This window comes from Hemiscyllium ocellatum, chromosome 4 (genome assembly GCF_020745735.1).
Source record: "Hemiscyllium ocellatum isolate sHemOce1 chromosome 4, sHemOce1.pat.X.cur, whole genome shotgun sequence".
Classification (NCBI taxonomy): Eukaryota; Metazoa; Chordata; class Chondrichthyes; order Orectolobiformes; family Hemiscylliidae; genus Hemiscyllium; species Hemiscyllium ocellatum.
In genome coordinates, this window is record NC_083404.1 from 32085226 (window position 1) to 32098034 (window position 12809).

General features: G+C 37.5%; 1 protein-coding gene across 8 annotated transcripts in view; it reads right to left on the reverse strand.

Annotated features, from left to right (window-relative positions):
* clasp2 (cytoplasmic linker associated protein 2) overlaps positions 1-12809 on the reverse strand; it is a 332562-nt gene that overhangs the window by 139038 nt on the left and 180715 nt on the right. For all 8 annotated transcript variants that reach the window (XM_060822878.1, XM_060822864.1, XM_060822868.1 and 5 more), the window contains exons 19-20: positions 12238-12342; positions 5624-5794 (exon numbers count right to left, since the gene is read on the reverse strand). In XM_060822878.1, coding sequence (XP_060678861.1) covers positions 5624-5794; positions 12238-12342 — 276 coding nt within the window. The remainder of the gene's footprint in view (positions 1-5623; positions 5795-12237; positions 12343-12809) is intronic.

The following is a 12809-nucleotide window of genomic DNA, read 5'->3' on the forward strand; positions in this document are numbered from 1 at the left end:
TAGTGTATAGATTTGGCCACTTTCTAGTTGGCTAAATCTCCTGGAAATCAAAAAATAAAAACAGAACACAGGCTTGTAGTATTATTAGATTTATCCATTTATCCTTGATTCTTAACAAAATCAATGGCAATAAGAAGACCATTTGCACAAAGGTTGTAACTTTCAAACAATTATTTTGAAACCTCAACCAGTAAATATAGTGTTCGCAGGAGAGCCGGGGACAAAATGACCTACAATAATCCAAATTCAACTTCCCAAACATTTTCAATGGAAATGTAAGTAAAGACATAATCAGGCTTCCCTTAAGTTTGCTGCCATTGATAGGTTTATGGATACAATTTTAATATTTAGCCTTTGACAACTGAATAAGGAAGTGAATGCAATAAGCACTGAACTGATTAATTAAGCTTGAGAGTAATATGATGGTTAGTGCAGTCACTTCAGTAAACCTAATGAGAAAATATTCCAATTTATTTGAATATATATAGACAATTTCAGCAAAATTGGGGCAACATCTCGACAGAAGGATCAGCCTAGCTAGCAATGTGAGATCAGCACAAAATGAATCAGAAACATATTTGTAATAAAAATATTCACTTTGTGGCATAGCAGTATCCATAACAAGAGTGAAACTATTGTTGAGGTAATAAAGTAGACTAACAGTTCATACATGTTTACAAAATAACTTGTTTAACATAAAATTACTAAGTGATAAGGAAGTAGCTTCCTTAAAATTCATCTTAAATGAGACTGTAGTTTAATCGTATAATTGTGAATGGTTTAAAAAAAATACAAAACAGACACATAGGTTTTTTTTAAAAAAAGTCTGATGAACCTGAGTACAAGCTTTGAACTGTGATGCATCTGTCCCCTCACTAAAACCTCAAGGTTGTGCTGTAAATCAAATCCCAAATTATTTCCCACTGTGACCTCATTTTGAGGCTCAGAAATTGTTGTGACCCTAGAGAAAACTCACAAGAGTCAGAATTCAGAAGGGACCAAATTGTTGCAGGCATTACTGATGAGTCTTTCTAAGATTTACAGTCCAGAGACCTAAATGTGTTGCAAGTCATTCAGATTGTGAGCGAAGCAGAGAAATGGAATCCATACAGACCATTTCTGGGGAAGAAAAGCAAACTTGGCATTGGAGCTCATTTTAATTCATTCAATTTTTGTGAGAGAACAACAATACACAAGATAAGTCAATGCACACGGTAGGACAGACACTAGACGCAAAGTTGATGTCAATGCTATGGAGAAAGAAACATCACAAATGCAAACAATGCCCAGCGATATGAACCTATACTTCTTGTTCCAAAATAATAGGTCACTTCCAGAAAATGTGTCAAAGCAGAACACAGCCTGAGTACAAGCTTTGAACAAAAAAAAAGTCAAAGAACGACGAGTGGTAAATGAGGTTGAACAACCTTCACAAGAAGACAACCCCAAGGTTTGCTACGGGGAAGACAGTAGAGTCATAGAGATGTACAACATGAAAACAGACCCTTTGATTCAACCCGTCCATGCCGATCAGATATCCCAACCCAATCCAGTCCCACCTGCCAGCACCCGGCCCATATCCCTCCAAATCCTTCCTATTCAGATACCCATCCAAATGCCTCTTAAATATTGCAATTGTACCAGCATCCACCACTTCCTCTGGCAGCTCATTCCATACACGTACCACCATCTGCATGAAAGAGTTGCCCCTTAAGTCCCTTTTATATCTTTCCCCTCTCCCACTAAACCTATGCCGTCTAGTTCTGGACTCACCCACCCCAGGGAAAAGACTTTGCCTATTTACCTTATCCATGCCACTACTAATTTTGTAAACCTCTATAAGGTCACCCCCTCAGCCTCCGACGCTCCACGGAAAACAGCCCCAGCCTGTTCAGTCGCTCCCTATAACTCAAATCCTCCAATCCTGGCAACATCCTTGTAAATCTTTTCTGAACCCTTTCAAGTTTCACACATCTTTCCAATAGGAAGGAGACCAGAACTGCACGCAATATTCCAACAGGTGCCTAACCAATGTCCTGCACAGCCGCAACTTGGCCTCCCCACTCTGTACTCAATACTCTGACCAAAAAAAGGAAAGCATATCAAACACCTTCTTCACTGTCCTATCCAGCTGCAACTCCACTTTCAAGGAGCTACGAACCTGTACTCCAAGGTCTCTTTGTTCAGCAACACTCCCTAGGATCTTACCATCAAGTGTATAAGTCCTGCTAAGATTTGCTTTCCCAAAATGCAGCACCTTGCATTTATCTGAATTAAAACTCCATCGCCACTTCTCAGCCCATTGGCCCATCTGGTTCAGATTCTGTTGTAATCTGAGGTAACCCTCTTCGCTGTCCACTACACCTTCAATTTTGGTGTCATCTGCAAACTTACTAGCTGTATCTCTTATGCTCTCATCCAAATTATTTATGTAAATGACAAAAAGTAGAGGGCCCAGCACCGATTCTTGTGGCACTCCACTGGTCACAAGCCTCCAGTCTGAAAAACAACCCTCCACCACCACCACCCTCTGTGTTCTACCTTTGAGCCAGTTCTGTACCCATATGGCTAGTTCTCCCTGTATTCCATGAGATCTAACCTTGTTAGTCAGTCTCCCGTGTGGAACCTTGTCATACACCTTACTGAAGTCCATATAGATCACATCTACCTCTCTGCCCTCATCAATCTTCTTTGTTACTTCTTCAAAACACTCAATCAAGTTTGCAAGACACAATTTCTTACGCACAAAGCCATGTTGACTATCCCCAAACAGTCCATGCCTTTCCAAATACATATACATCCTATCCCTCAGGATTCCCTCCAACAACTTGCCCACCACGGAGGTCAGGTTCACCAGTCTATAGTTCCCTGGCTTGTCTTTAACGCCCTTCTTAAACAATGGCACCATGTTTGCCAACCTCCAGTCTTCCGGTACCTAACCTGTGACTATCGATGATACAAATATCTCAGCAAGAGGCCCAGCAATCATTTCTTTAGCTTCCCACAGAGTTCTCGGATACACCTGATCAGGTCCTGGGGATTTATCCACCTTTACCCGTTTCAAGACATCCAGCACTTTCTCCTCTGTAATCTGGACATTTTGCAAGATGTCACCATCTATTTCTTTACAGTCTATATTTTCCATATCATTTTCCACAGTAAACACTGATGCAAAATACTCATTTAGTATCTCCCCCATTCTCTGCGGCTCCACACAAAGGCCAGCTTGCTGATCCTTGAGGGGCCCTAATCTCTCCCTAGTTACCCTTTTGTCCTTAATGTATTTGTAAAAACCCTTTGGTTTCCCCTTAATTTTATTTGCCAAAGCTATCTCATGTCCCTTTTTTGCCCTCTTGATTTCCCTCTTAAGTATACTCCTACTTTCTTTATACTCTTCTAATGATTCACTCGATCTATCCTGTCTATACCTTACATATGCTTCCTTCTTTTTCTTAACCAAACACTCAATTTCTTTAGTCATCCAGCATTCCCTATACCTACCAACCGTCCCTTTCACCGTGACAGAAGTATACTTTTTCTGGATTCTCGTTATCTCATTTCTGAAGGCTTCCCATTTTCCAACCGTCACTTTACCTGCGAACATCTGCCTCCAATCAGCTTTCAAAAGTTCTTGCCTAATACCGTCAAAATTGGCCTTTCTCCAATTTAGAACTTCAACTTTTAGAGATATTTGGCCAGCAGTCAATGAGTATCTCACAAATTTAAGTTAGACATGGGAACAAGTATCACAATATTATCAAACAATAAGCCTTGGTTGGCAAAACACTGTTTACACTAAGTAGAAGTTCATCGATATGGTCCAGGGTGCATTGCACTTAATGATAATAGTATATTACAAGCACCTCAAACACATCGGAAATCAAACACTCCTGAGAATTCACTACTAAACAATGTACATTGACCTTAATCTCATTCAAAAGGTGCAATAGGTTAAGGTCAATACAAATTAGAGTTCTTTTGAAAAGGAATATTCCAGTTTGCTCAATGGATTAGGAAATTTAGAAACAAAATACAGCACGATAATGAACAAACATGTGAAACTCTTATGCCTGTATAAACTGAGAAAGATGTTGCATCCCTTACCAAAATCAGTTAAGAAACAACTTTCTGAAATAAAAATACTAGGCTAATTTCCTCGTGGCAAAGTGGTGCATCACAAAGGTTTTAACAAAGTAGTGTTTGGGAATGGTTACTCTATCGAAGCAGAGTCTTTGAATATTTTTACAACAAACACAGGTAGATTCTTGACATGCAAGGAAGCACAAGGTTATCAGGGCTCATCAGGAATGTGAAGTATTTAAACTGGTCATAATAATACTGAATCATGTTTCTGGCTCAAGGGTGAAGTGGCCTACTCCTGCTGCTAATTCTTATGACCTTCAAAGATTCTTGAGAACAGTGAATCATACAGGCAAAAGCCTTGCTGAGCAATTATCCAAATATCAGATTATCCGAAGGTGATCTGGAGGTCCTGATAGAAACATTACATCAAAGATGTGTTTCCAACAATGATGACGTCTTTTGTTTACAGTGATTAAAAGTGAAATCTGCTTACAGAAATGCTGCCAAGAACAGCCCAGGACTGATGGGAGCCCAGGCACTGAGTCCAAATGACTGACCACCCGTCCTCTCTCCCCACAAACTTTCCCTAGAGTTCTAAACAAGCGTGTACCCTGAACCCTCCTTCCCCAGATGATCTGTCCAACATTGTCCTGTTCAGGGCAAAGGTAGAACCTGTCAAAAAGTTGCAGTAAAAAGTTGTTTGTGGCTGGGTGTGTGCATGTATGTGCGCTATTTGGAGACTCACCTCCTCCCACCTCCCCCCCCCCACCCCACCCCCGCCCCAAAAGGCAGCAGCAACAGTAATCTTGTTATTGGTGTCCAGTCTGGCTGCCCTGGAGAGGAGCAGAGGCAGTGCTGGATGGCGTTGGGGGCGGACAGGGGTGGAGGGGACGGAGGGTGTTGGGCAGGGTTGGGGGGGGGGGGGGGGGGAACGGGGAGGGGAGCGAGGTAGGGGTGGGCACTCGTGTGCACAATGAGCTGCTGCCTAGTCTCCTGAATGAGAAGCGGACTTAACAGAAAACTGCGAGCCCCAGAGGAAAGGCATTAAATCAATTAACTGAATAATCAATTATCCGAAGGAAACAGGACCCATCCATCTCCTTTGGATAATCAAAGTTTCACTATATTACAGCATATTTGAAATAACTCAAGAAGACACAAGTATGCAATTCTCATCAAGAGGATGCTTTTCAGAAGATTAAGGAAATGTTTACATATGCAGATGTGTTAGCACGTCATAATCCTACATTTTCAAAGCTAACAACAGGTTTACAGGTGGTGTTCCTCCTGGTGCAAACTGATTGGTATCACAAACCAGTCTATTATGCATTGTGGGCATTATCTGATACAGAACATGATCATGGGATTATAGAGGAGGCGGTTGCATGGGCATTGAAGAGATTTTCAGATGACATCTTTGGTTTGAAATAGATCACAAACTTTCAGTTTCATTGAGGGACAGCATGTAGTAAGGAAATAAAAGAAGTTAAGTGTTACTGGGATAAATTAGTAACAAACAGGCACAAACATTTTTTTTTACCTAAAGTCAATCGAGACGGGCTCGCTTCTCTGCTGCATCCTTGACTACGTGGTATTTTGCTGCGTTTTTGCCCTGGAGCTCCTGTGGGCATGACTCGCTGAGTTCCAATGTTCACTGTTGAAAGTGCTGTACTACTCAATACTCTTCCGGGAGAACCAGAGCGACTGGCGGCTGAAATAAAAATGTACAGAAAACAGTCCATTGCTGTTTAGATGGCAAAAGGAAAAGCAATTAGAACCAGAACAGAAAAGGCTAGACATATTCAGTTGGTTTGGTAGCATCTGTAGAGAGAGAAGTCGCATTACTGTTTCAGAGCTCAACCTTTCACCGACTCTGAAAGATCACAATTTGAAAACTAGCTATGTTTCTCTCTTCACAGATGTTGCCAGGCTAGATGAACATCTGCAGCATTTTTATATTTTTATTAAATTTCCAGCATAAGTAGAAATTTGCTTTTGGAGAGACGAGAACCATGTTTGCTCACATTGTCATTGTTGCTTCCACATATGCACAAACTGCTGTAATACAAGAGTTTTTAACTACTATCATGGATAGCTAAAGCTATCAGCAAAATAAAATGTGCAGTTTGAGTAAAAATAATCTGGTAATGCAAGTATTATCAATGCTTAGTTCCAGTACTGCAAGTTAAGCAAAAACTATCAAAACTGTTAATTTGAGTCTTTTACTCAGTATTTTCTGTAACTGCATTAAAAAAAAACTATTATTCACTGCATCTGGCTTTACAAAGTTAAAGCCACATAAAAGGTAAAGTTGGCTAATTTTAGATTGTTGTGAACAAGAAAATAGCATGTCACTTTCAGAGTTGGCAACTTTTAACATTTAAATAATCAAACAATATGATACGTAACTAGAGATGAACACAGTGCATTTTCAACCTAGAGCTTAACATCAGAAATCAAATGTGATGGACTAAATAGGCTGGAAGTAATGGCTTAACTAAAATGCGTATCACACATGGGAAGCAAGTCACTGTGGTGAAGTTTATTGAATCATGACGTCAATAATATTCCCAGGGATTTCTAAACGATTTCATTTTCAAAATTAAACAGAGATATCGAGAAATAAAACGAAAGAGAATATTCGCAAAAATGGCGCTTATTATAGAATGCCCAAAATTTCTAATTTGTTACATTATTGGCAATATTCACTTCATATTTCATTTTTTACTTTCAGTCTTTTTTAATTTTACTCAGTTTTATAAAGGAACTGATTATCTTGAACTGGTTATCTTCCAGTTTGGCAAAGGGCTTAAAGTATAAAAATCATATCTTATGCTTTGTTTCTACCCACAACCCAAAAGATGTTAATAGATTGCTTGTTTCATGCACTGCATTTTCACATCAGTTTTACAAAATTTTCTGTATACCATTTAGAAATATATGTACATTATATATAATATGTGTATGACATGAAGAACACAAATAATATGCATAAAATATAGACATAATATAAATACACAGACACACACGTTTCTAACTGCAGAAATGCATGAAAATGACAAGCATACAACAGACACTACAGCTAAAATACAGAGAATCTTACCACTATTTGGGTTGGTAGACTGTAATCCTGAACAAGTGTAAAGGCACGATTAGGGTTTATAATTTGTTTTGTATATTTTGTTGTTTGGCAATCCGTGACAAGGAAAGGAACAAAGTAGATTTATATGAATGGAAAACTGAGGAAACAAAGCTCTGGTCAGTTCACTACAAACATGAGAGATTGCGCCAAAGCAGCATGCTGAAGAACTCTAAATACTTGACTTATCCATAATGCAGATGAAATTAAGAGGTATATGCAAGTGCATATGCATATTATTCTGCCATAGTAAATTTATACTAACAAGAGACTTTGTCCAATTTACTGTGGAGAGTATAGAAACGTGCAGTCACTCATGGACATAATATAGTAAGTCTTTTTTTGATAAGTTCAAGACAAGCCAGGAAATAAAATCCTAAAAAGCAAGCAAACACTGAGCAATGAAATTCTTAAGTGAGAATTTTAGTACATCAGGACCAAGGTGACATAGAACTAACAAGTTCTGATAAATGAACTGACAAATAAAGCAACAGTTAAAGCATTCACTTCACAAACCTGGCGTTAGGAATCCTTCATGCTCAGGTGTGTGGAACACACTTGGAATGAGTTTGGTCAGTTCTTGCACATTCAAGCTACTTCATAATAACAGACTTTGTTCCCAAAAGGAGGCTGATAGAGGCATGACCATAGTCTGCATTACTAGCATGACCAGTGCAAAGCAAGTTAAAATGTTATTCTCCTTCAGCTATTCCATAAGGGAAATCAAAGAAAATTGGCATGGAATAAAATTCAGTCAAAACATTAAAACAGTGCACAAAAATATAGAATTTATCTGCACATCACTGTGGTTTTTGTGATTATGCAAAATATGTGCTTTGAATTAAATGAAGAAAGTATATAAAATACAGAATGTGCTTCTATTGATACTGTACAAATTATCTGGGATTGGACTTATACTGAGGTACAGTATACTTAAGGTTGTAACGTTTGGTGAAGTTGTCTATAACCATGTTGATTGGACAATACAAATAGAGACCCACTTAAATTTCACGCATGTGAAAGAAAATAAAAGAAAACATTTTTTCAAATATAAATGGTCACTAAATTGCAAACTTTATGGCTCTGAACAAAAGTCAGTATGTTGCAATGCCCCTCCCCAACAATGCAACTGATAAAACTGTTTTCCAAAGTGTTTTCTACACAAACTAAAATTTGTTACACTCACAAACGCAAACTCAAAAAACAATGTTTTTAAGTTATTCAGAAAGTAAAATTAGAAGTAGTAGTCAGCAGCTCAAGTAGCAAGAAAATAATCCAGGTTATTTAGTCATGGTTTATGAAATATACAGAGCATTGTGCATTGAGTAATGGAGATGGAAGCTAACCAAACAATTTGAAAACATTTAAAATACTTTTAATCCTAATTTATGCAAACTGTAGTGGAACTTTATGAATTTGGAACAAAAACAGAAACTGCTGGAACCGTTCAGCACGTTTGGCAGCAACTGTGTCTGTTCTGAGGAAGGGTCACTCAACTCGAAACATTAATCCTGATTTCTCTCCACAGATGCTGCCAGACCTGCTGAACATTTCCAGCAATTTCCGTTTTTATTTCAGATTTTCAGCATCCACAGTTCTTTCAATATTTCTTTGTGTTAATTTGTGCCTGGATTTTTATTGGGTGTTTTCAGCAAAAATAATTTGATTGCAAATTTAACAGAACCTTGTGAGTCATTTTATTGCTTTTTAAAATATTAAACATTTGACACAACACAGCTTTCAAACATGCATATTCATGGATCACAAGTTTAATGCCCGGCAAGGGCATTTGACTGGATTTGAATTATCACTGTCATATATGACTCTATGTATACTGAGGTAAGGTGAAAAGTGTTGTCTTATGTGTTTTACAGGCACATCATATTATACAAGTGCATCAGGGCAACACAACAGAGTGCAGGATAATTGTTGTATTAAGTATAATAGAACATCAGCTTCTACATGTTAGTTATGCACAGACAGGGCACTAACATAACTTTGAAGGATGTTTCTTAGAATAGAGAATTTTATTGATTAAGAAATATGGATAGGCTGAGGTTTTTTTTCTTTGAAACAGAAGGGACAAAAGGAGACTTAACTGAGGTGCAGAAAATTATTAGAAGCCTACAGAAAGTGGATTACGAGGACTAATTTCAAATCAATAAATAGGCCAATTTCCAGAGTGTAAGGTTTTAAAGTAAGTGGTAGATAGATTTGAGGGAATTTAAGGAGAAAAGTTTTCACCCAAAGAATGGCCAAGTTTTGGAATCCATTTACTGAAAGAGTGGTGGGGGCAAAACACATTTTTTTTTAAAACAAATTGTGCAGGTACCTGAAGTGCCATGATCAACAGGGTTATAGATCAAGTGTTGGAAAATTGGACAAGGAGAAGAGGGAATATAAGGGAAGATGCATTAAGCAAAAAATTCACCCTGAAACCTGTTTACTTAGAGCATTCACCATAAGCGTGCAAACGTTTTTGAGGGTCAAGGATACAATTTATAAACATTCCTTGCAGTTCAAACAGTTAAATCATGAAGTTTTATTCAAAAGCTGTAAAATTACATAAAATATAGTGCTGTCGAAGGTCAGATTCTTCTAATTCCCTGCTTATTTTCACTTCTGAATCCCTATCCACCTTGTCTAATATGCTGTGTTTTCTAAATTTAATTTGCCGACACGATTCTTATAACAGTGGTCAGATTCAATTCAAGCTGCGGTAGTATATCAGCACAGTGTGGTTGGTTAGCCAGCTGGTTTGCAATGCAAAGTGACACCAGCAGCATGGGTTCAATTCCCACAGCAGCTGACATGATCACAAAGGACTCGCTCAACCTGTTCCCTCACTGAGATGTGATGATCCCACCACCAGCACCACCAGCAGTTGTCTCTCACTAATGTGAGAGCAGTCTTATGGTCCACCCGGACTATGGTAACTTTATTTTTACCAACACAGACAAGTAAACACAATAGTTCAATCCCTATCTTGTGTGGATTAAGACATGGATAGAGGTTGTGGTGGTCAGCTTCACCTCCAGTGCCTCAGTCTATGAGTAAAATAGCTCAGAAAAAAGGATTCAAAATTATAAAACTACCCATCTTAAATCAGAGATAAAAAAGACATTTGGTAATCAAACTATTGCATTTGTAGGGTTATTTATCTGAATGAAAAGGACTTAATGCAATAGATGACTACTTGGAGTGCAGTGACTTTAGCAGGTTACAGTAATCTTCTATCAGCAATCTCCTGTAAACACTGATGAGTTATTCACTGGATTTTTCAGCACCACTGTTGAGAGTGCAGTAGCACACTCAGTTCAATAATGAATATTACCAAAAAATTTCTAACTTTGATCAAAACAGACTGACAGCCTTAATTTAATATTTCATGCAAATGATGCTTAGGTCTAATGTGACACACAGACTTCATGAAAAATACTAATTTTGCAATGGCAACACTTATTCATCATTCAATCCTCATCCATGCTTTTTCCTACCTCAAGGCATGAATATTCTAATACATGACTTGCTGGCCTCTCACATTTTGCCAACTTAGAGATGGTTGATGTGGTGCTAATGTCACTGGAATAGTAATCCGGAACCTTAGGACATTGGTTAAATTCCTCCATGGCAGATGGTGGAATTTGAATCAAAGGAAATCTGAAATAAAAAGCTAGTCCAACAGCAACCATGTCTCCACTGTTGATTATCATAAAAACCCATCTGGCTCGCGCTTGTCCTTTTGGGAAGGAACTCTGCCATCTTTGTCTAGTCTGGCCGACTTATCACGACAGACACACAGCAATTCTTTACTGTCTCTACAACGATCTAGTCAGCCACTCAGATCAAGGGCAATTAGAGATGGGAAACAAATGCTAACCTTTGGTGACCCCATCCAGCTAAGAATGTTTAAAAAGTGCCTATGTCCTAAAGTCAAGCATTCTCTTCTTAAACTTCATAGTTTAAACTCCTTAACAAAGCTTTTGACTATCTTCCCATTTCGGACCTTAATTAGATTGATGTCAAATCTTGTTTGACAATACTTACACAAAGTGCTTTGGTATGTTTTGTTACATGAAATATATGAACACAAATAATTGTGAATGTGATATTTTGTTTTCCCTTTCTATTGGGAAGCAGCTTGCCTCCTCTTTACAGTTCTCTTCTCTTGGACACTTTTCTCATGCCAACACATACAAATTAGGTTAGCGTAATATCATATACACATAGCATATCAGAGAATCATCACACATCGTCCACAAAAAGAAACATTCATTTGATAAACCTTTTCAGCCCAAACATCTCAACATTATGACACAAACTTGATAACTATTTGCAGAATACTACCTTAGTCCACTCTTCATGGGCTCATTTGTTACCTGACCTTTCCTATTGATATATCATTTTTGAAAAATTAACAATGAAACATCCATTAATTATTCAATATTTTTCACCACACCATAAAATATTGCTAGCAAGTAAGAAACAGACTTTATGAGCAGGTACTTCTCCCTACTCCTGTCTTGAAATAACCATAAAATATGAAGGAATACAAAGACAAAATGTCCGAAGGACAGAAATGGAAGACCATTTCAATTGTGAATCTCTGCATAAAAAGAGCCAAATGTTGCTTTTCTTATCTTACATTTACAAGTTCATGGTAAATCTAAAAAAATTAACAGCAATATATTATTTGCTGCTCATGGCTGTCTACTACTTTAAGGGAGGAATTTGACGAACTATTACAACACTTAGCTTAACATAAAATCATCAGAACATGCAAAAAGAAAAACAAAAATATAAATAATAACAAGATACCTTTGTTATCTTCAGATGATGTTAAACCTGAGGCATAGAACAGTTGTTCAAAACTTAGTAATCATTCAACATTTAAAATGGTAAGTGCAACACTGATACATCCTCTCTGTGCATAGCAACACAACAATATTAGCTTTATCTTGACATAAAACTAGATGTGTTCCATCATACTGTTTGACAACATATCAGATACATACGTTGAGACTGAGACACCATTTTTGTACGACTTCGTCCTCTAGAATCAGCAGCATCACCAGCACCAGTGGCAGTTCCTGAGAGTAACTGCCTGTTACGGATACGACCTAGAATGCAAATAAATATATAAGTTAGAAAAGGAAATCTATTAAAACAAATGATGTACCATTGTATGTATATATTTTTCTTTTCAAGGAGTATATGTGTTAAAAATATGTAAAAGATAAAAGTTTGGTTATTAAACATAAATCATTTTTCATGGCATATGAATCTTTGAAGGGATTGCTACCTCAATAAAAATGGTACAATATAATCTAACTTAATCTAATGATTAAGTTAAATTAAGATTGTTAATAGAGAAGTGGATGTAAACAATAGAGACACTCAAACTCTAGGAAGGTGGATTTAAGAGAACAGGAAAACACACATAGATGCTAAATAGATACTGCAGCATCTAATGGGCAGTTTTTCCAAAGAGCAATGAACTAATGAATGCAGTATTATAATTCATTTTAGTAGCATTTTTCACAAATATCAGCCCATTATATAAAGTACATTAAAGATTGGTCGAATA